The 25,332-nt window shown below is 40.4% G+C and overlaps 1 protein-coding gene across 1 annotated transcript in view; it reads right to left on the reverse strand.

Moving 5' to 3' along the window:
- znf609a (zinc finger protein 609a) overlaps positions 1-25,332 on the reverse strand; it is a 194,543-nt gene that overhangs the window by 123,285 nt on the left and 45,926 nt on the right. The window contains exon 2 of the mRNA XM_062993058.1: positions 14,291-15,150. Coding sequence (XP_062849128.1) covers positions 14,291-15,019 — 729 coding nt within the window. The 5' untranslated portion in view covers positions 15,020-15,150. The remainder of the gene's footprint in view (positions 1-14,290; positions 15,151-25,332) is intronic.

Below are 25,332 nucleotides of genomic sequence, written 5' to 3' on the forward strand. Positions count from 1 at the left end.
CTGCCAGCTTCCCTATTTCCCTCCCTCTCTCTTCTCTTCTTGTCACTCTATTCTACCCCCCTTTGGCACTGCAAACTCCACCAGACACCACGAGTGCTGGAGGACAGGGAGTGAGGGAGGGAAGAGGACTGGGAGAAAAAGGCAGAGAGGAGATTGAGGTGGCCATGAAAGGGCTTTGTTTCTCAATCCTGTGACCTCCTCTGTAGGCCTGTTAGATGTGACCCATGTCCTCACCATTCATCCTAGTCACGCTCTTATGCTTGTGCACTACCAGTCTGCACAACACATTTCTAAATCAGTGTATAATTTATCACACTAATTTTGATCACACTTTGACTTTTTGTCAACCAATAGCAGCACTGTTTTCCAAGTTGTCCCAGACTTCTTTTGTTTGTTTTATTCTGTGTTACCTACATTTGCTTTGCCACCTCACCCCTACTCCATTCAGCCTGCTCTATCACAGGATAGGCTTTAGGCTGGAAAAGTGAGGCTAACACATGCTTCCTTCAAGATTTTTTAGGGCTACAACTTCATAGCATAGCATACAATGCATATGAATGCTCCATTCCAATAACCATAAGCTGACAGACTCCTGAGATTGGCTAGCATGATTGATATGATGGGTAGATATCAGAGATGGCGTTCACACACAGCGACTTGTTCTTGTTATTCAGACTCGACTCGAACTCGTTTCAAATAACTCGGACTCGACTCGTGACTCGCAATACTTGTGGACAACAAGAGTCGGCTACAGCAGTTACTTGTGACAACTACGTATATATAAATATATACGATCCGACATCATTCTGATCGTGTCATTTTCTGCTCTCTAATAACGCTCCAGCCGTTTTAACCCACAATGCACGCAATGGCTAAATGTTCCGGCCAGCTTCCGGCGTAGTGATAAAGCGTCGCTCCCTACTCCCTACTCCCTAAATTCGAATCTCACTTAAAATTGTGGAATACCCTGCCGCTCAGGTGGCGCAGCGGTAAAAAGACACGCTGCAACCAGAGCTGGATTCTGAGTACCCCGTATCGAATCCAGCTCTGCCTCCCCGGTTCGAGGCTGGGCGGATGTATGAGCAACGATTGGCCGGTTGTTCAGTTGGGGGGTGGGACAAATAACCGGATGTGGGTCTCTCTCTGTCAGAATGCGATTACGACCTCTGCCGGCTGATTAGAGGCGCCTGCACAGAGATGAGGAAGAGTGCCCTTAGGGTGTATCTCTCCGCATGCAACGCTAGGTGGCGCCAAACTCATCAATGTGCGGGTGGCAAAAACGCATCCGGCTGCTGCTCATGTTTCGGAGGGGATATGGGTTAGCTTCGATCTTCTCGGTCAAGGCAGGGTTCGGCATAGACAGAGAGGAAGCACGATGCAAAATTGAATAATTTGATGCGCTAAAGGGGGAGAAAAAGGGGGGGGGAATAAAAAAAATAAAAAAAAAAGAAAATGGTGGAATACCCTACGTAGTGCACTTCACAGTAACAGCAAATGTGAATGAAACGCTCCTACAGAATTGGCGCTAATGATTGAAAGAACCACTTTCTGAACCAGTCAGACCTTCTGATCGTAATTTTTGTTATTTGCACGTATTTAGTTTGCAGCGTCAGAAGATGATATCAATAAAACGCTTGATCGGCCCTCTAATGAGTTCGTGTTTTACTTCACAACCGGGAAAAGTTTGGAGGTTTTTAATTTACATTTAGTTTACAAAATAACGGATTATATTCCTAATGGGACACATGGTTATAAATGTAATATCATCTGGAACAACATAAGCTAAGGTAAGCAGTATTATGGATTTTTTGCTGTGTTTGGGATTTTGGCTGCTAAGTGCCGTAATTTGCAATGAAAACAAAACGTCAGTTTAAGCTATTAATTGGTAACTAGGAAAGTAAAGGCACGAAGTAAAATGGCAAAATACAGTTGCTAATCTGTTGTTGTTTTTTATCTGAACTTACATATAATTTGATTATTTCTATGCTGCATTTCCAATATATGTTTTGTGTAGATTATATTGACTCGTGACTTGACTCGGACTCTAGCCTAATGACTCGTGACTCAACTCGGACTCGTATTTTGTGATCTGGTAGAAATACCATCCCTTCCACCAAGAGAGCTGTGCCTATCAGGCCAATAATGGCTTGTGGCATAGTCAGTCCTCAAACTTCCATCCTCCTAATAATATAGCAATTGATAAGCTGTTGTACAATTAAAAAGCTCCCAATGTACAACATTTGGTGCAAACATAAATCTTCATATCCCCCTGATGTTTTTTCTTTAGAAAATTAAATTTATTTGGTTAAGTTTAACAAATGAATGCTGCAAGGCTTAAAGAAGAGACCTTGAGAGTTTCATGAGTCGATGCTCGAATCATTTTATTCATTTTAACCTGTAGCACCTACATTAAGTTCATCTTTTTCTATTCCAGTACATTTTCTTTATTATGGTGACGTGTCAAAGCCTTGTCAGAAGGGATTCAGGCGAAATGAAAACCCATAGTTAATGGCTGACTCAGAGAGCAAGAGCAGTAAAATAAGACCTTCTTCTCAGAATGCTGAGAGGGAAATAAACGACATATTTATAAAAGCCATCGAGCCATCATCGTCTCCCTCCGTTCCCTTTTAACCGGACAGGGATTCATTTGCACAGACGCAGCAGTCGTGATCATGCAAACCGAGCAGCGGATTGAATTAAGTAAAGCTCGGAGTGAAGTGGTCAAGAGCAGGAAAAAACCTTACGCTCTCCAAACCACAAACTGATAAACAGCAGCCTGATCTTGTTGCTGCACGTCAGCCAGGATTATACCAAAATACACTCACAGAGCCTCCAAACCCCACTGATACAGAGATTCCCCCAGGGAACATGTTTTTTCCCCCAAATAATTAAAGCTTTAGAAATGTGAGGAAAATGGAATATTCTAGGTCAGCCAGGTCCAGCCAAGTAAGGTAAAAAAAGATGGAGGTATCAGATATCTGGTTCCTTTCAAGATGAAGGACAGCATGCCAGTGCCTGTGTGGGAGGATCGAGTGAAACCAAAACACTGAGTCAGTCAGCCTGGAGTGGTGTTTCTATATTAAATGTCAGGCAGACATTTTCACTGTACTGATATAGTAACCAGATTTTAGCCATACATATTGCAATCTCAACAGACAGACACTGACAGTAGATTGGTCACAGAAGACCTTTGAGTATTGTTTACCATAATATGATCAAACCATGGCTACTCTCTATCAATTCAATATGTCAAATTCATTTCCTTTATCAACTAAGGCATGCTATTGTGGAAACGTCTAGATGCAGCAACAATACAGCCAAAACAACAAGTATGGAAGACAAGCTTACCTAAAAAGACTGCCAAGAGGCCGCTCAGGTGGTGCAGCGGTAAAATACGCTAGCACACCAGAGCTGGGATTTCGAATGCATCTTATCAAATCTCAGCTCTGCCATCAAGCCAACGATTGGCTATTGTTCACAGGGTAGGACAAGCCGGATAGGGACTCCTCATAACTGAGCAAATTACGACCTCTGCTGGCTGGTTGATGGCGTCTGCACCGAGTCGAGGAATTATGTTGATCACGGTGTGGCTCTCCATGCACAAAGCTGATCGGCATATGAACTCGCCTCGTGCAGGTGAAAAGTTGCAGTCGGCTACTGCACACTTGTCGGAGGGTGCGTGTGTCAGTTCGCTCTCCTCAATCGAGGCAGGGGTCAGCACCAGTAGAGAGGAAGCATAACGCAATTGGGCAAAAATTTGACGTGCTTTTTCGGGAGAAAAAGGAAGCATAAAAAAGACTGCAAATAGTGGCTTAACGGTTTAGTTACTGGACTATTGATAAAAAGGTTGAGGTTTCAAGCCCTACCTTGGCCTGACACCCCAGTCAGACCCTTAAACCTTAATTGCTTGGATTGAATCTGGTCCCAAATGCAAGTCACTTCAGATATCAAAAAACAATAATATTCTGTTCTTGGATGTAACACTTCCTCCCCTGGAACTAACATCAGCACATCTGTTCAACAGAAGGTTTATGGGGTCGTTTTCCATAGCTGTGCAGCCACATGAAAGCCTAAAATCAGGGTTAATGTTAGCTGGATTAATGCAAAGCGCATCACCATTGGACTCTACAGCAATAGAAACAACATTAAGAGTCTGATGAATCCAAGTAGATACTGGGGGGAACATGCAAACTCCACACAGAAAGGACCCAGACCGCCCCACCTGGGGATCAAACCCATGACCTTCTGGCTGTGTGGCACTGATTTGGAATGTTCTGGTGATGGGTGCTCTATTAGTAGCAAATTATCTTCCTAACAAAATATGATTCTACCCATAATAAAGTAATATTCTAACATACCATGATAGTGTGAAAGCATGCTTTAATAATCCCTCTAATTTCCCACAGTGCAACAGTAATACAGTTGATAAATAGCCCTTTATAACAATTACAATATTCAACAAGCCTTAAATGATTCCAGACCTTTCACCACATTTAATCTGGTGAGACATTATTCACTGCCCACTTGGCAAATCCACTGGGCTGCATACAATGCCAGCTAATTCCTTATTTGAGCAGGCACAGAACTCTAACAGTGTGTGGATTAGCGCCAGCTCGCTTCAGGTCAAATTGAGAGCCAGATGTTGGACAGCATAGTTGTAACCAGTTAAAATCCCACTACTTAACATGTCTCTACACTGTGCATCGTTAGTTCCCTGACAGGAGTTTCCCGAAATGCCATCCAGGATGGTAATAAACTTTTCAAAGCCAGTCAGTCAGACAGTGCTAATGCTAAGCAGCAAGATCTTGTCACTGGTTCATATCTGGGTTTGGAGAAATTACTGCTTGATAGCCAAATGTCATGTTATTGATTTGTGAACCCAAGTGAAAGGAAAGAATTAACTACTGACAGGTCATGAAACATCAAACTGTGCAAAACAGACTGATAATAATCTTGCTTTTTTAAACGTGACAGTGTTTAATTACAGAAAAAAAGTGGAAGCACTTCAAAACTAGGCTAAATGTGACTTTGTCAAATAAACAGGGTGATCGAGCAACGTTCTTGTTGCAAAACAAAGACAGGTAGAGCAACAGTTTGAACATTTGACATCAATAATGTGGTGTAACCTGCAACAATGTGATCATCTGGTTCTGGTAGTTGTCTAATAATGAAAGTGCTTAAGTGCATACATGTTTTAGATTCCAAATAAACAATGCTTTTAATCACATGCAATTATTTACACATTATACTTGTGTCTCCAGTTAGCCTGCAAACCTGACTTCTCCATTCCAGGTAACATAAGCAACTCATAACAACAGCAACTGCAGAGGTGGCTGTCTGTCCAACAGGTTCTAGCATGTCTGTACAGGACTTTTGGTGCTCTTTTAGAGGGATCAGTAGGTTCTTTTTTACCTCCCCGGCCAACTCTAGGTTCAAGATTCCTCCCCTCCATTTCAAAACAAGTAGGGCCACTGTGGTCCTGTGATCACTCAGAACCTTTTATATCTTTGCCCCAATCTATGTCTAGCCACAATCAATCACAGACACCCAAAGTCATTACCTTGGACTACATGCCTTGTTTTTTGTCCTGACAATGCAGTGTAACTCGGGGGCCCTTATAGAACCAATTGTGTGCCTTTCCAAAGTACTACTGAAATGACAACAGGTGGACTCTATTTGTGTTCTAGACACAACTCAAGAATCATTGCAACAAATAAGGTGCCTCTGACCACAATTTGGAGTCCCACAGCAAAGAAGCTGAATAGTTTTGGGAATAAAATATAACAGATAGGGATGTCAATGAATATCGGTCAACTGATAACTGACTAAGAAGTCACTGCCAGATGCTGTCAGTTAAAATGTTTATTTGATTTGATTTTCAACAGCTAATGGTTTATTTGAACTAAAAATTACATATCTCTCTACACACCAGAGCTGATTTAAGGCCTGTCATTTTAATCTAAGCAAAAGCCTTTTCTATACACATATTATTTAAATAATGAATGACAGACCTATTGCGCAATAAAAATCCCAACTGCATGTTATGCTATGCACATAATTTTGCATAATTTCATCATGTCCAGGTATAAAGGTAGAACTCTGCTTATTATTTCATAACAACTAATGTCAGGAGAAGCTTAAAATAATGACTGTCTGTATTCATTATAATCTGCATGTTTAGTGAGTGTTTGTAATGAACTGTTTACAACTGGTTACAGTATAAAATCCACATTCTCCTCAGGGTAATGATGTTTATGATCAGCGCACAGTTCTACATTTCTGCCATGTTTAGTGTGTTACACTGTTGTTTATACGTTTAATAAAACATTGTTGTGACATGTTGATATGAGACTTTGTGTTGTGTTTTATATTTTGATGGGTCGCTTAAAGCTTGTCAGTTATGGGTTAATCGTCGATTAACGATGATTATCAGTTAAAAGAAATTGGCAACAATTTAACTCCCAAATTACAAGTTTTCACTTTTGGATTATGGGTGACGAAGTGTAGACTGATGACAATTATACCCATTTAATTGCGCTGCTGGAGTTTTTAAATACCATGTCCACTCATTGTCCACTCTATTAGACACTCCTACCTAGTTGGTCCACCCTGTAGATGTAAAATCAGAGACGATCGCCCATCTGTTGCTGCTGTTTGAGCTGGTCATCTTCTAGACCTTCATCAGTGGTCACATGACGCTGCCCACGGGGCGCTGTTGGCTGGATGTTTTTGGTTGGTGGACTATTCTCAGTCCAAAAGTGACAGTGAGGTGTTTAAATACTCCATCGGCACGGCTGTGTCTGATCCACTCATACCAGCACAACACACACTGGCACACCACCACCATGTCAGTGTCACTGCAGTGCTGAGAATGATCCACCACCCAAATAATACCTGCTCTGTCGTGGTCCTGGGAGAGTCCTGAACATTGAAGAACAGCATGAAAGTGGGCTAACAAAGCATGCAGACAAACAGATGGACTACAGTCAGTAGTCAACCGTAGAACTACAAAGTGATTTCATATGGTAAGTGGAGCTGATAAAATATATATACAGTGGTGTTCAAAAAAATAGCAGTCCAACGCCATTAACCTGACAAATCACTGTTTTTAGTAGAAGTGATATTTCTACATAGCAAATAATTTACTTGAAAGTGTAGTAGAGTAACAAAAACAAAACAAACCCAACAATTAGGACATGCATGCCACTCATTCTGAGTAATCGAAGCATTGATTGAAAGGGGCTTGTTCAAAATAATAGCAGTGAGGAGTTCAATTGGTGAAGTCATTCATTCTGCAGAAGAACGGGTGTCAATTTTGGCCCTTATTTAAGGTAGGAGGGAGGCAAATGTTGCACAGGTTGGTCATAGCGCGTTTCCTTCTGAAATACTGGGTAAAATGGGTTGTTACAGGCATTGTTCTGATGAACAGCGTACTTTGATTAAAAAGTTGATTGTAGAGGGAAAAACATACAGAGAAGTGCAGCAAATTATAGGCTGCTCATCTAAAATGATCTCAAATGACTTGAAGTGAAAACCAAAACCTGAAAGACGCAGAAGGAAGCGTGGAACTACTGTTCAAATGGATCGAAGAATAGCCAAAATAGCAAATACTCAGCCAATGATCACCTCCAGAAAGATCAAGGAACATCTGAAGTTACCAGTGAGTACAGAAGATGATTAAGTGAAGCCAATTTACCAGCAAGAACTCCTTGCAAAGTCCCGTTGTTAAGAAAAAGACGTCCTGAATGGGTTAACATTTGCCAAGGAGCACACTGACTGGTCCAAAGAGAAATGGCTCAACATTTTGTGGACTGGTGAAAGCAAAATCGTTTTTTTTGGGTCTAGTGGCCGTAGACAGTATGTGAGACGACCCCCGAGCACTGAATTCAAGCCAAAGTTCACTGTGAAGACAGTAAAGCACGGTGGTACAAAACTATGATATGGGGATGTTTCTCATACCATGGTGTTACGCCTATTTATGGCATACGAGGGATCATGGATCAATTTAAATATATCAGAATACTTGAGGAGATCATGTTGCCCTATGTCGAAGAAGAAATGCCCTTAAAATGGGTGTTTCAACATGACAATGACCCAAAACATCCTGGTTACAGACAAACAAGATTGAGGTAATAGAGTGGCCAGCCCAATCCCCTGACTTCAATCCCATAGAGAACTTGTGTTCTGACATCTGAAACGCGTTTTTTGAGGCAAAACCCAAAAATGCAGAAGAACTGTGGAATGTAGTGTAATCATCCTGGACTGGAATACCTGTTCAGAGGTGCCAGAAGTTGATCGACTCCATGCAACACAGATCTCGGAAACAATTGTTATGCCACTAAATATTAGTTCAGTCATTTAAAGTAAAGTGAAACCTCAAACATTTTTTTCAGTTTATACATTTATTTTTTGGAGTTTTTAAAGAAAAATGCTGCACTGCTATTTTTTTCAACAGTCTAATATTCATTTTTCTTAACTTTCTGTAAAGGATGAACACAAACTGGCTAAATGTTGTTAATGTTTTGATTTAGAATTGAAGGTGTAGTATTTTCAGTGCATTTGCATTTATGAAAATAAAAGTTATTAGAATGATTTTGTGCTTTATTCACTTTTGTAAAATCACTGCTATTTTTTTTAACACTACTGTATATAATACTTTCTGAATCCACTGTATACTGTCATATCACTCAGCCCTGGCTATGCATGTGGAGCAGGCTCAATTGTTGTAAATCTGTTCATTCCTACTGGGACTATTCCTTCCTTCCTGTTTACTTGCAAATGCCTTTATAACTATTGTGTACTGCACAAACTTCACATTTGTACATATAAATAGCTGTCAAGATTTCCTAGCAAAAAAAATAAAAATAAAATCCTTGGTTGTAAGAACAGTAAAATCCTCAGAGAGTTATCTTAACTTTCTAATAATCTAAAGATTTATTATGGTTTATCTGCTGCCAACCATGGATATAGCAACATCGACCAAAAGTAAAAAAAGAAATGGGGGGAAACTTTAAAACATCCCAGAACTATTCATCTATGCTCTGATTTATTTCAAAGGAAGCCACTAGCACTTGGAGAATTGCACGCTATTCTATGGCTCCCATTCAGAATGGAGCCATGCCTGCGACCACAATGAATGCTTGTTTACTCTGTGGAAATCCTGCAGCATTAGTTTGTAATCTGGGAGCACGAGTGCAACACTAAATGAGACAAATGGAAAAGTCTGCAACGTCTCTCGCCTGCCAAAGCATTCGGGTGATTGCTTTTTATCCTATAGGTTTAAGATGTATGACTCTAATTCTCTAATTACAGTCGTATCACAGCGATCTGCAAACCACATTTTATGCAGTAGCTGTGAGTAGCCATTTAAATCAGCACAGTAAAAGAACACTCGTCTTCTGATCTGCCTACATGATCTGAATATGGCTCTTGGATTTTCAGCTTGGTTTAACGACTCCAAGTGACAGTCCACTTAAACGCACAGCAGTCATAGCAAGGCAGAAGGTGCATAAAATAATTTAACACAAAGTCTAGCTTCTAGTGATCATTTAAAAGAAACATACCCCCTAACAACTCAATTCACAGCTGTGTTGCACAGATAAGGAACGGATCTATGGATGAAATTAGCCAGCGTTGTTCCCATGGAAAGTGTATGCTTATGCCAGTCTGGCAGAGGCACCCAGCATGAACCAGTTTCACGTTCCAGCCCTGCCAAGTGAGGTTTCTGTGTGGAGAGAAACTAGCTGCGCCGACAGCCCAATCCAATCTGGCTGCACCATAGGACATGGAAACCATAAACCACTTTAGAAGGCAATGAAAAGCAGGTCTGGTTCCCTTCCCTCATCGTTCAATAGCATCTGCTCACATATCCAAGTGTGTTTATCAGGGGGAAGACAAGAAAACACATTTCATGCTTTAGCTGTCTTGTCTCCAATGCCTGAACAAACCATCTTTACTGGGGGTCAGGAATGCTTTGGAACAGTATAGCAGTCGGAGGGAGCTGCAAATGGAGAAGACTTTGAACAGAAGCTTGTGAGAAGGATTTTGGATAGTGGAATGGCACCTTTTCTGTGGACCATTTAGCCATGCCAGCTTAACTAAAGAGGTATATAAAAACAACTATAGAAGCATATATACACAGATCAACCATAACATTAAAACCACCTCCTTGTTTCTACACTCACTGTCCATTTTATCAGCTCCACTTACCATATAGGAGCACCTTGTAGTTCTACAATTACTGACTGTAGTCCGTCTGTTTCTCTGCATGCTTTGTTAGCCCCCTTTCACCCTGTTCTTCAATGGTCAGGACCTTCACAGGACCACTACAGAGCAGGTATTATTTGGGTGGTGGATCATTCTCAGCACTGCAATGACACTGACATGGTGGTGGTGTGTTAGTGTGTGTTGTGCTGGTATGAGTGGATAAGACACAGCAGCGCTGATGGGGTTTTTAAACACCTCACTGTCACTGCTGGACTGAGAATAGTCCACCAACCAAAAATATCCAGCCAACAGTGCCTTGTCGGCAGCGTCCTGTGACCACTGATGAAGGTCTAGAAGATGACCAACTCAAACAGCAGCAATAGATGAGCGATGAGAGATGAGCATCTCTGACTTTACATCTGCAAGGTGGACCAACTAGGTAGGAGTGTCTAATAGAGTGGACAGTGAGTGGACATGGTATTAAAAACTCCAGCAGCGCTGCTGTGTCTGATCCACTCATACCAGCACAACACACACTAACACACCACCACCATGTCAGTGTCAATGCAGTGCTGAGAATGATCCACCACCCAAATAATACCTGCACTGTAGTGGTCCTGTGGGGGTCCTGACCATTGAAGAACAGCATGAAAGAGGGCTAACAAAGCATGCAGAGAAACAGATGGACTACAGTCAGTGATTGTAGAACTACAAAGTGCTTCTATATGGTGAGTGTAGAAACAAGGAGGTGGTTTTAATGTTATGGCTATATATATATACTGTATATATATATATATATATATACAGTGTATCACAAAAGTGAGTACACCCCTCACATTTCTGCAGATATTTAAGTATATCTTTTCATGGGACAACACTGACAAAATGACACTTTGACACAATGAAAAGTAGTCTGTGTGCAGCTTATATAACAGTGTAAATTTATTCTTCCCTCAAAATAACTCAATATACAGCCATTAATGTCTAAACCACCGGCAACAAAAGTGAGTACACCCCTAAGAGACTACACCCCTAAATGTCCAAATTGAGCACTGCTTGTCATTTTCCCTCCAAAATGTCATGTGACTCGTTAGTGTTACTAGGTCTCAGGTGTGCATAGGGAGCAGGTGTGTTTAATTTAGTAGTACAGCTCTCACACTCTCTCATACTGGTCACTGAAAGTTCCAACATGGCACCTCATGGCAAAGAACTCTCTGAGGATCTTAAAAGACGAATTGTTGCGCTACATGAAGATGGCCAAGGCTACAAGAAGATTGCCAACACCCTGAAACTGAGCTGCAGCACAGTGGCCAAGATCATCCAGCGTTTTAAAAGAGCAGGGTCCACTCAGAACAGACCTCGCGTTGGTTGTCCAAAGAAGCTGAGTGCACGTGCTCAGCGTCACAGCCAACTGCTGTCTTTGAAAGATAGGCGCAGGAGTGCTGTCAGCATTGCTGCAGAGATTGAAAAGGTGGGGGGTCAGCCTGTCAGTGCTCAGACCATACGCCGCACACTACATCAAATTGGTCTGCATGGCTGTCACCCCAGAAGGAAGCCTCTTCTGAAGTCTCTACACAAGAAAGCCCGCAAACAGTTTGCTGAAGACATGTCAACAAAGGACATGGATTACTGGAACCATGTCCTATGGTCTGATGAGACCAAGATTAATTTGTTTGGTTCAGATGGTCTCAAGCATGTGTGGCGGCAATCAGTTGAGGAGTACAAAGATAAGTGTGTCATGCCTACAGTCAAGCATGGTGGTGGGAATGCCATGGTCTGGGGCTGCATGAGTGCAGCAGGTGTTGGGGAGTTACATTTCATTGAGGGACACATGAACTCCAATATGTACTGTGAAATACTGAAGCAGAGCATGATCCCCTCCCTCCGGAAACTGGGTCGCAGGGCAGTGTTCCAGCATGATAATGACCCCAAACACACCTCTAAGACGACCACTGCTTTATTGAAGAGGCTGAGGGTAAAGGTGATGGACTGGCCAAGCATGTCTCCAGACCTAAACCCAATAGAACATCTTTGGGGCATCCTCAAGCGGAAGGTGGAGGAGCGCAAAGTCTCGAATATCCGCCAGCTCCGTGATGTCGTCATGGAGGAGTGGAAAAGCATTCCAGTGGCAACCTGTGAAGCTCTGGTAAACTCCATGCCCAGGAGAGTTAAGGCAGTTCTGGGAAATAATGGTGGCCACACAAAATATTGACACTTCAGGAACTTTCACTAAGGGGTGTACTCACTTTTGTTGCCGGTGGTTTAGACATTAATGGCTGTATATTGAGTTATTTTGAGGGAAGAATAAATTTACACTGTTATATAAGCTGCACACAGACTACTTTTCATTGTGTCAAAGTGTCATTTTGTCAGTGTTGTCCCATGAAAAGATATACTTAAATATCTGCAGAAATGTGAGGGGTGTACTCACTTTTGTGATACACTGTATATATATATATATATATATATATATATATATATTAGGGCTGTCGAAGTTAACGCGATAATAACGCATTAACGCGACCTCAATTTAACGCGATTAAAAAAATTAGTGCCGTTAACGCAGATTCTAGTTCATGTTGACACTTGACTGGTAGAACAAACGTTTTAATGTCGGACTTGCCACCGTTTTTCATTTGCGGTTTGTTAACATAATGTAACCGATCGTGGTAGTGATGCACTTGCATAATAAAGAAATAAATACACGCTATATTCACAAGTTGTCGGGAGCAGAACACTTTATTACACTTAATTAACTTCTTCTTCTGTACCGAATACCGGAAAGCTGAGTCGAGCACGTTAGTTCATGAACTATGGAAGCCCCAAAGGGTCAAAACACACTCACTTCGTGTAGAAACGTCCATCAAACCATCGTCACGATACAACCACAGACAAGTCTGATACAATAACTACGCCTTATCCCACCTAAAGCACCGCTGATCTACAATGTTTGCTGATGGAGAAATTCTAACCTACAATCTGACATTTACTGCCTAGTATGTGAGTGAATAAAACTCCCTTACAGTTTTCTCTTGTCCCAGCAGTTTTTAACATCAGTACATTTAGCATAAAATGTGTTCACCATTTTAATTGTAACATTTCACTTAAAAATCCTTGTTTTCTATAACATTTACACAGATTTTTTTTAATGCGATTAATCGCGATTAACTATATAAAATTCTGAGATTAATCGCGATTAAAAATTTTAATCGTTTGACAGCCCTAATATATATATATATATATATATATATATATATATATATATATACAGTATATATACTGTATATATACAGTATATAAATATATAAAAAACAGACCCATCGTTTTATGATTCAGAAGGTTTCTAGTTTAAGCCCCACCACCACCAAAATGCCACTGGACATCTGAGCAAAGCCCTTAGAGGTTAAGATACTGGACTGTTAATCAGGAGGTTATCGGTTCAAGCCCCAGCACTACCAAGTTGCCACTTTTGCGCCCCTGACCTTAAATTGCTCAAACTGTACTCAATCATAGTTGTAAGTCACTTTGGATGAAAGCATCTGCTAAATGCCACAAATGTAAATGTAGACAAAACAATTTCAACCATGACTGTCATATTCGCTTTCATTTAATTCAAATTGCCACTATTTTAGTATTAATATCACATATTATGATAATTAAAACAATGAGTTTTTCGATTGGTACCAAACATGAACAGATACCAACTGCACTGGGCTTCATTTATTCTAAACCATTTTGACAGCCGGACCACATTGAAATGCAGCAGCGGCCTTGATAATACACACGTTTTATTATACAGTAATAATAGGCCTACAGCTTAGAAGTGCATTTCATCTCAAGTCATGGGCCGCAGGTTGAAAACCCTAGAGTGCTAGATCATTTGCTAGTGGAAAACCTGCAATTTCAGCTGTCCATCACTGTATGCAGAGGAAAATGCACACAAAATGCCTTATATTATCTACAATAGCTACTCAGAAAGAATCTAATGCCAACTGGTGTTTAAAAATATAGACAAATAAAAGCATTAGAGGATAAAGAAACACACCAGCAGGTGTACATGAGTCTAAAAAGCCAGCCTACTCACCTTTTCACTTTTGATTTTCTTCATGGCCCTACAGTCATTGGTGTCCATCTCCTCAGGTTCACTTTTAATAGTCAGCGGAGAAACCATTCCAGCACTATCAATAGCAATATTCCCAATCTGATCAGCACAAGTTAGGTCCGAGTTTTGCCTTCCTTCAAATTGAGTATTGCGAGCTGGTCCTAATGACAAAGCAGGAGCCATGGTGTCCTTGTCTGTAGCCAGATTTCCAGATTGTACTCCTTCATTTTTGTCCTTTTTACTTTTCCCAGATCCCCCCTCTTTGTCCTTCTTTCCACCTGAAACACCGCGAGAGGTCTTAGTGTTTTTTTCAGCACCTTTGGCTAATGCTGGGGTCGTTCCCGCAGCCAGGCCCGTTCCCTCGTTTTGGGTCCGTCCTTGGGCCTCTTTCTTGGCCCCATCTTGAGCCGAAGACTTACTGGTGTCCTTAGAGTTTTTATTTCGCTTAGATTTCGACTTACCGTCCTTACCCTGAGGTACAGGGCTTACAAATTTAATATTGTCCGGCAGAGCTGCTACCGCACTGGGAGGCGCAGCCATTCCAACCCCATCCTTAGTGGCAGACATCTCAAGCTTGTCCTTTTCTAGGTCGGCCTCGAGGTCAATGATCAGATTGCCAACACCAATGTCCCATTCATCTCCGCTGTCGTAAGTGTCCACCGCATTCGAGTCCACACCTTTCCCGCCTGCAGTGCCAATACTTAGGGACATCTTATTGCCAACGGCCCAAGCGTGCTAGCGTGTTGTCTGACCTTCTCAGACGACTGGGGCTGTACGGGATCCCGTTATAGTATCCTCAGGGTTGTCTTGGTTTCCATTTTCTGAGAGCCCACATTTTTGCCCTGTGAAGCAAAAACATTGAAATATAAAGTGAGTAATAGCAAAATCTGACAAAGTGCTTGTGAATATGAATATGATGAATGCTGATAAGTAAAGACAAAGGGTTTAAGTGTTCAATATAATGTCATGTTGTTTCCAAGTCCAAAATCTAGCAACCGTATTCATAAAGCCAAGCAACCACGAATGCCTAGAGGCGATAAGCAAACAGAAATATGGGTGAAGTATAAAAAGAAAAGGGTTTAGAAGAAAAAGTAAATGTAAAGCCTGTCAACAATTGATGCCACTGTAAATATAGGGTGAAGTCACCATGCTTATTTTGGTGCAAAGAAGCCAAAAGCAAATCAGATTTGCTAGGATTATTGTATTGGTTCAATCCTAATATGTACTGATTAAGCCTTTAGGGTGGCAGCTTACAGCAAATACATTTAATAAAAGACACATCATATAAGCAAAAGTATATGGAGACCTGAACATGAGCTTGTTGGACACCCCATTCCAGAACTATGAGCATTAATATGGAAGTGGGAAGCATATAAATGGTACTGAGTGACCTGAGTACAGTTAAAATTGGGTGTCCACATACTTTTAGCCAGCACTTATACCATTAAGGAAGATGCACCAATGTGTTAATATAGCAGGGTACAAAATGACTAACAATATGTATCTATCGATTACATAGTGACACTAATATTCAGATTAACATTCAGACTGACTGTTGACTGTGTTGGCCTTGTACCTAGATGTCAATTCATACATCTAATTGCCCTGTTCAAACAATCTAATAGAGCAAGATGATTATGTATGATATGTATTTAACAAAAGAGGTATTTATTATACAAACTAACCAGCTTACCCTGTTTTTCAGCTGGTCTAAATTACAGGGAGCCATCACTAAGGGACAGGATAATTACTTTCATCACAGTAAGAGCATGTTTCACACTGGGTTATGACAGACAAACAAAAGAGAGGAATAATGCAGAGGCATTTATAATTCCAGTCCTACGTCTTCACTAAGCCACGTCTGTTAGAACATTAAAGCAATGTATGCTACAAAATGCATCGCTTATTATGTTTTTATTGCTATTTAAATGGACTAATAAAACACACATAAATTTCTCTGTAAAAACAATAATGAACGTACAAGTGTTCCTAATAAAGTGCTTTGTAAATGTGTGTCTAGGAACACCTGTACAACTTCTTGTTCATGTGATTATCTAATCATCCATTAATGCAGATGGGGCCGGAAGCTTTAGGTAATGGTAATGTTCTCATAACCAATTGGAATGGGGGAAAAGGGAGGTATAGGGTAGAATAGACTGGTAGGAGTATTTCTAAAATTGCTAATCTTCACATGATTTTCACAAACAACTGTGCTTTAGAGTTTCTAAAGCAAACAAACACCTTGTTGATAAAAGTGATCCACAGAAAATAGTCGAGAGTTCAAGTTTGGGCATCCTACAGACACAATTAACCACGTCGAAAGGAGGGAAGGTCAAATGTGGTTTGCTGCATTATGCAAATTCCTTAACTGGTTGAGGGGCCACCACCACTGGTGGGGAATTCATACAAAAAATGTGCCAAAAAATTGAAACAAATGAACAGAATATACAACACATGGAACCTTGAGACGAATGGGCTTTAACAGATGACAACGAGTTCCACTTCTGTCAGCCAAGTACAGAAAGATGAAGCTGTCATGGACATAGGCTCACCAACACTGAACAGCTGAGGACTATCTGGCCTGATACATTTTGATCTTTGCTTAGACACACAGATGGTAAGGACATAATTTGGTGCCTACAGCATGTATCAGTGAACCCAGCTTGCTTTGTGTAAATATTTCCAGGCTAGTGGAGGTGGAGTAAGGTTTCCATGACACATTTTGGGCAAGTTAATACCAATCATTTACTGCTTGAATGTCATGGTCTATTTAAATAATGTTACTGATCATGTTTATCCCTTCATGGTCATAATTTACCCAGCTTCTGATGGCTGTTTCCAGTATTATAATCAGATAGCACAAAAGTCATCTCAAACTGGTTATGAACATGACAATTAGTTCAATGTTCTACAGTGGTCTTCTGGTCAGCTACCAGATCTAAATTCAATATAAAACCACAGCCTAGAAATACTGTTTTAAGTATTGCTGCTAAACATGTGCATCCCTTTATGGCCACAATTTACCATGCTATATTATCTACTTGAAGTATGATACTGCACGCTGTCCAGTGTGTAGTGGCGAAAAAGTATGTTTGTGTGTGTGTATTAGCTAATATCAGAAAATCATTAGTATTACATAACATCACTGTTCATGACTTACACTAAATAACATTACTTGTCTTTTACTGGACTAGACGAGAGAACGAGAGGTAAGCATCTGGTAGTGTCCATTGATAAAGCAGTTTATATACTGACATTATGAATGCTAAGAAAGAAAAAGTCATGGTACGCCAAAGACTGTTTGTTTGATTCTTAACGGCACGTCAGCTGCTAGGGCTGTTATCATGGCTGAATACAAGGTTCCATCGTTAAAAAGTCAAAGCGGGGGTCGACTGTATATGGATAAGGGTCTTACATTTACATTTTCGGCATTTAGCAGACGCTTTTATCCAAAGCGACTTACAGTTGTGACAGTATACAGTCTAAGCAATTGAGGGTTAAGGGCCTTGCTCAAGGGCCCAACAGTGGCAACCTGGTAGTGGTGAGGCTTGAACCGGCAACCTTCTGAATACTGGACCAGTATCTTAACCACTAGGCTACACTGCCGACATTTTGTTTGAGTAACTGTGAGGGTGTAGAATTTAATAATTGTTTTTTATATTTAACATGTTGAGGTTTTTTTTAGTTCTATTGCTTCTAAGAATGTAAGCAAATTTTTTTTTTTTTGGGGGGGGGCCCTGATGTATAGATTTCTTTGTAGTTGTTTGTATTGATCTGTTGGTATGCATAGAGAATATGTTAAACAAATGTTCTTGTTCCCCAGAAGGGGGCTAGTGGGGGGCCTGGTCTTCCTGTAGCAGGTAGTTATGATTGAGTTCACACCACAGAGTAAAATGTAGCCGTGCCAGTACTGTGTATCCGTGGGTACTGGCTCACTTTGAGAACTGACCAAGCCAATGCACAAGTTAATTCAAACTCAGTGCACTTTAATAGCCTTCCCATTTACCAGATTAAAACCCAAAAGAGAACTGAAAACGTAAGCAAAGAGTAGATTTTCAGCAATTAGGCGATGCAATCATGTCAACATGTTCCAAAATCTCGCGCCCAGGTGGCGCAGCGGGATATTCCGCCGGCACACTAGCACCGAGATTCTGAACTCCTCGGTTCAAAACTTGCCGTTGCCTGAGTGAAAAAGGGTTCCGCTAAGGGCTGCCAAGTTTGGAGGAGGCGTGAGCAGCAATATACCCTCCTCAACTGCAATCAGGGATCCCCCAGCAGCGGAAGACAAAATTGGCTATGCTAAAATAGGAGAAAATGCATTAAAAAAAAAGAAAACGTTCCAAAATCTCAAATGAATGTTTTTAACACTCAGTGGCTCAAAAAACTAAGTCTGTTTTAAGTTCAAAGGGGGGTGCTACCCAGTATTAGTACAGTGTTCCAGATAAAGTGAGTGTACATGTCCATTACTAACAACATTTCCAGATAAGCAGTAAAAAAAGGCAAGGTTGTATCACAGAATTGGCCTTGGAGTACTCGTTACACAAACCTCTCCTCTGACAATGAATGTCATTTTAGCTTAGAGACAGACCTGAGGAAATGTGAACCACACTCTATTATCACACAGTGCTCAGAGGCAGAACTACAGCTCCCCTGAAAGAAGCCATCTTTCTATTATCGACTGTGCTATTGAATCAGCACAGATAAGACACTTCCCAGCTGTTCATATCCAACATCAACCGCATTAGGATAGAAATCAGTGAACAAAAAGAAATCATAAAAAAATAAACAGGATAAAATAACCCTGGTTAATTGGTGACGCATAAAAGAACAATTTAACTGATGTTGGCAGAAGCTAAAATCCAATTACAAACAGGACTCATTTTTCAGCTGCTGAGAATAAGTGACTGTTTACCAAGAACAGTCTGTTTAATATTGCAAAATCAAAGATTTTATGACTGTCTGAGAGCAAAGATCTATTTTGTAGCTGACTGGTTTTGTTAATCTAGCAGAAAACACATCTCACTTCTCACCATGGAAACAAAGGAGAGAGAAGCACACAAGATAATTACAGAATTTTAGAAGAAAGCCAAAACCAAAAAGATTAAAAATGATGTCTCTGTATATTTTTACTGCATTTCATAGTGTTTATTGAGTGCTGGGAATGTACCCAGTGATAGCACATATCTGTTTAAAATCTAAAACCTACAGCACAAACTGTCATGTTTTTTTTTATAAACATTTATTTAGAGTGGATAAAAAATTAAACAAATATTTCTGAGTGTAACTGCTCGTCTTTAAGAACCCTTCATAATAAAAACCCAAGCACTTACCTAGATACCCATCCTGGCTTTTTTGTCCTTAACATTTGCTTCCTTTAAACAGTATTTCACCTGAATACACTCAGTATAGGTGTGTTTGTGTGTTGTGAGCAAATTAAAACATTTTAATTTACAACACCATACCATCCCATTCTTAATCCATAGGGTTTAATATGATGTCCGCTCACCCTTTGCATCTATAACAGCTTCAGCTCTTCTGGGAAAGCTTTCCACAAGGTTTAGGAGTGTGTTTATGGGAATTTTTGACCAGAAGCGCATTTGTGAGGTCAGACACTGATGTTGGACGAGAAGGCCTGGCTCCCAAAGGTGTTCTATCGGGTTGAGGTCAGGACTGTTCAGGCCAGTCAATTTCTTTCCACACCAAACTCGCTCATCCATGTCTTTATGGACCTTGCTTTCTGTACTGGTATGAGTGGATCAGACACAGCAGCGCTGCTGGAGTTTTTAAATACCGTGTCCACTCACTTTCCACTCTATTAGACACTCCTACCTAGTTGGTCCACCTTGTAGATGTGAAGTCAGAGACGATCGCTCATCTATCTTCTAGACCTTCACCAGTGGCCACAGGACGCTGCCCATGGAGCGCTGTTGGCTGGATATTTTTGGTTGGTGGAATATTCTCAGTCCAGCAGTGACAGTGAGGTGTTTAAAAACTCCAGCAGCGCTGCTGTGTCTTATCCACTCATACCAGCACAACACACACTAACACACCACCACCATGTCATTGTCACTGCAGTGCTGAGAATAATCCACCACCTAAATAATATCTGCTCTGTGGTGGTCCTGTGGGGGTCCTGACCATTGAAAAACAGCATGAAAGAGGGCTAACAAAGCATGCAGAGAAACAGATAGACTACAGTCAGTAATTGTAGAACTACAAAGTGCTTCTATATGGTAAGCGGAGCTGATAAAATGGACAGTGAGTGTAGAAACAAGGAGGTGGTTTTAATGTTATGGCTGATCGGTGTATATGCATATATAAGTATATATTTACACACATACGTAAAAATGAGAATTGTATATTATATTCATGCAATGTTTAAATATGCCATGTTATGCACAATTATGTACCCTCCATTAAGATGCATCTGTCTTTGATAGTTTGATGGGTTGAAAAAGCTTGTGGGTTATTGGTTAACCATCAACTACTGGCTGAAAGAAGTGGCATTCTAGCTTTGCTAATAATGAAAGGGCAAAATAGATAAGACACTATGTGTTGTTAAAATAACCTGTGATCGTGTTACTATGTTTCTGTTTTGGTTAATAAATTCTGTTTTATTCTAACACTACACCCATCTGTGTAAACCGCATCAGATTTCTATGTTAATAAGGTCCCTATGGAGTCGATTCCATTTGCAGTTCTCTAGGATTTGCTCTTTAAACACAGTATTTGCAGTATGAGGTATTTATCAATGCGCTATTGTTTGGATTGATGGCAGTGCTGTTCTCTGGCATTTCTAAAAATGAGAAAACCATTCAGGCTGGTACAGAATCGCGAACTCACTTGGACAGAGTTAAATGAAGAGCTCAATCACAGGGAAAACTAGTTTCCATTTTCCTTTCTTTGAAGATGTGCTTGTGTGGAGATGGCAGGATGACAGCAAAAATATGCTTGCAACAGTGCCACAGATCAGTGCACAGCCACAAACAGCCCCCACTCGATCAGCATTTCAATAGCTCTGCTCTGGAACAGGTCGTCCTCTTCATTACAGACACACACATAAACCCCATCTGCTCAGTGCGCTGCTACTGGTGCCCTTCCAGGGGCTGTAAATAACCGCTCCAAACTAATTTAGCTCCACTGCCACATATCAGCAAGCACTGTAAGATTGCAGGGTAAAGAGGTAGCACAGAAGATGCTGAGCAAACTGCCTGTCTCTGCTCCGGCCCATTCGCAACACGACATGGGCGTAATTAACACCGGCGTCGAGGCCAGACTCCTCTGCCGCAGGAACAAAAACACCAGCAGAATGTAAAACTAAATCCAGGCAGACCTGCAAACACCTCACAGAGATGAAAGAGATAATGATCAATGCCTGTCTGGCTTCAGCCTGTAATAAATAATTATTTTATTTATAAGGAAAGAAACCAGACGAAAAAAATAGAAATGACTAGAGCGCCTTTGTGCCTTCAATGCCTCCGCCGATGCCTTTCATACTTAATTCCCCTTCACTGCAAAGTAATTGACAATCACTAATAAAGAATGGTTTTCAAAGTGTGCTGACAGAAAGGGAAAAGTGGCAGGCTTGTGGTGTAAATCAGCACTGCCTGCGATGCGAGGCAGCCTGAGAAACGTTCCCTCGGCTAGATTACACAGTACATCACATGAAAGCACGTCTACTCGGGTTTTTGACTTGTGCCTCTGGGTTACGCTTGTGCTTTCACAGCAATTTGATTTGCATTGAGTACAGCAAACATTCGGACAGCGGACAGTGTTTTTTTCTGTGTTTTCTTTATATTTTCTAAAATTCTATATTAAAATGGCCCCAAAGAAGGTGCAGAAAAAGCGTAGTGTTGAGAAAATGAACAAATCTATTAGTATTTGTAGTTGTATAATTACTCCTGCCAGTAGCTGTCACTGTGTATCAGACAGCGGGGACAGAGAGTGAAATTGTAAAGTATTCTTTCTTTCATGCAATTACACCTACAAAATACAACACTATTGAAATAAAGAAGGAAATAATAGAGAAATATGAAAGTTATTGTTGTTGCTGGTAGATACATTTTATAAAAAAAGAAGGAAATGTATTATGGTGTATGACACATACTGCACTGAGATGTGATGTGTGTGTTTTTATGTACAGTACAGTACTACTGTGTATTGTTGTTTATTACAGGAATGTCTATTCTATAATTTAAGATTTAAGGGAAAATATACTTGTATTTATAACAAAAAAGACCAATTAAGACATTAGAAAGGTTAGGTAAGGGGGTGGGGGGTTTGGGAGGTCTGGCACGGATTAATTCTATTTACATTATTTCTTTTGGGAAAAAAAGGTTTAACTAACAAACATTTTGACTTAAGAACAGCCCTTCAGAACCAAGGGCCTTGTTCAAGGGCCCAACAGTGCCAATCCTGCAGGTGGGGCTTCAATCAGCAACCTTTTGATTACTAGACCAGTACCTTAACCGATAGGCTACAATTGCCCTACAACTGTCTATGAGTCGTCTGGGTGCTCTGGTTTTCTCCCAAAAATACCAGTTGGTGGATTAGCTACTGTAAATTACCCCATAGTTTTAATTTAATGCTTAAGTGTTTGATGAGGGTGTAGTATTGCCTTGGATTCAGTGTTTTCCTGTAGGCTCTAGGCCATGTGGCAAAGTAAAATATTTAGTTACATTTTATTTTCCAGCAGTGATCTGTAAGCATTGTTACATTATTGTAAAATCAACTACCTAATATTTTTAGTAGGGCTGTCAAACGATTAAATTTTTTAATCGCGATTAATCTCAGAATTTCATATAGTTAATCGCGATTAATCGCATTTTTTAAAAATCTGTGTAAATGTTATAGAAAACAAGGATTTTTAAGTGAAATGTTACAATTAAAATGGTGAACACATTTTATGCTAAATGTACTTATGTTAAAAACTGCTGGGACAAGAGAAAACTGTAAGGGAGTTTTATTCACTCAAGAGACCCTTGACTTCGTATAAATGTCAGATTGTAGGTTAAAATTTCTCCATCAGCAAACATTGTGAGTGTGTTTTGACCCTTTGGGGCTTCCATAGTGCATGGAATAGCATGCTTGGCTAACAGTATGACTAGCTGTTTGCTATTCGGTAACAGAGGAAGTAATAAAGTATTCTGCTCCCGACAACTTGTGAATATACCATGTATTTATTTCTTTATTAAGCAAGTGCATCACTACACGCTCGGTTACATTATGTTAACAAACCGCAAATGAAACAAACGGTGGCAAGTCCGACGTTAAAACGTTGGTGCACGGTCAAGTCTCAACATGAACTACGGATGACTCGCAGGGCCAAATAGAATTTGCGTTAACGGCACAAATTTTTTTAATCGCGTTAAATTGAGATTGCGTTAATGCGTTATTATCGCGTTAACTTCGACAGCCCTAATTTTTAGCTAAAATTAAGACATTCAATGTGTTAAAAACACATTAAGTCGCATGTTTTCAGCTTTTTCCTTTATGGTACATTTAACACAAACTACTAATGTTAATGATTAACTGATTAACCACTAAACAATAAAAAAGTCACAGATCGACTAATGCTGTCTGGTATTTCCAACAGGTGACGCTTGATTTGAACTAGACTGACAGTTCAGACTGCTGATTTGAGACTCACCCTCACCTACCCTCAGTTTATATGCACCATCTACTTGTTCAAACACATCTGTAGAAGAAGCGCTGGCATTCTAATTCAAACAAAAAAATTTTGTGCACTTATTCAAATCATCAACAATGAAACATTAAAATCACAAACAGTGAAGCTGATTAGTGAGTCTGGAGCCAGACTACATGTGGATCTGTGTAATGATTTAAAGGTGATTAGGCTATTTTACATCATGGCCCAGTATAAAGGTTAAGCTCTGCTTATCACAGTATAATAACTGCACTAATGTTGCCAGGAAGAGCTTTAATATACCAACAGCATCTGTATTCACTATGATTAGCGTGTTAAGTGAGTGCTTGGAATGAACTGTTTGCTACTGACTGCCATTTGAAGTCTACATTCTGAAAGCTGAACTGGTTTTGCTTGCTGTGTTTATCTTACCGTTACTGCCATGTTCACCATAGTACACTGTATATAATTAAATAAAGTGTAAAGATTTGGTTAGATGAAACTCAGTGATGTTTTATATTTTAATGGGCAGAAAAAGCACTAGTAGCACTAGTAATCAGAAGGTTGCCAGTTAAAGCCCAGTCACCACCAAGTTTCCACTGTTTTGCCCCTAAGCAAGGCCCTCAACTCTCAATTGCTTGAGTTGTATTCAGTCACAACTGTGGGTTACATTGGATAAAAGCGTCTGCTAAATGCCATAAAGAGAAAATGGAAATGATAAAACGCTATAAGCTTGTCTGTAATCAGTCACTTGTCATTTAGCGACAGTCAGTTATCTTTAATTGAAAATGTGCATTCCTACAATTACCTGTAATTGTGCAGAAGTTTATTCCTTGCTAAGGATTTTGTTAACTTACACTATATTCCCAAATGTATACATGGACATGTGACCACAAGCTTGATGGGCATTAATATAAAGTTGAACTGACCTTGCCAAACACCCCATTTTCCTCCACAACAGCGAGGACAGTGGTAGCCTAGTGGGTAGAGCTTTGGGATCTGCCATGCAGCCACTGCTGGGCCCTTGAACAAGGCCCTTAACCCTCTCTGCTCCAGAGGTGGCATACAATGGCTGACCCAGGTCTCTGACCCCAGCTTCCAAACAAGCTGGGATATGCAAACAAAGAATGTCACTGTACTATACACTTGTATATGTATAAATGACAAAATAAAGGCATTCTTCTTCTGCTAACACTTTAGTAAAGGTTTTTCACAATTTTTTGGAGGATGACTGAGGCTCTCTTGTCTAACATTAAAGCCCCAATTTATTCAAAATTCAAAGCAGAACTGAGGTCAGAGTTCCACCACACCAAACTTGCCTTGCTTTGTGCATGGGGGCACAGTCATACTGACATAGGAAAAAGCATTCTCCAAACTG

The sequence above is a fragment of the Trichomycterus rosablanca genome, chromosome 1 (assembly GCF_030014385.1).
Source record: "Trichomycterus rosablanca isolate fTriRos1 chromosome 1, fTriRos1.hap1, whole genome shotgun sequence".
Lineage (NCBI taxonomy): Eukaryota > Metazoa > Chordata > Actinopteri > Siluriformes > Trichomycteridae > Trichomycterus > Trichomycterus rosablanca.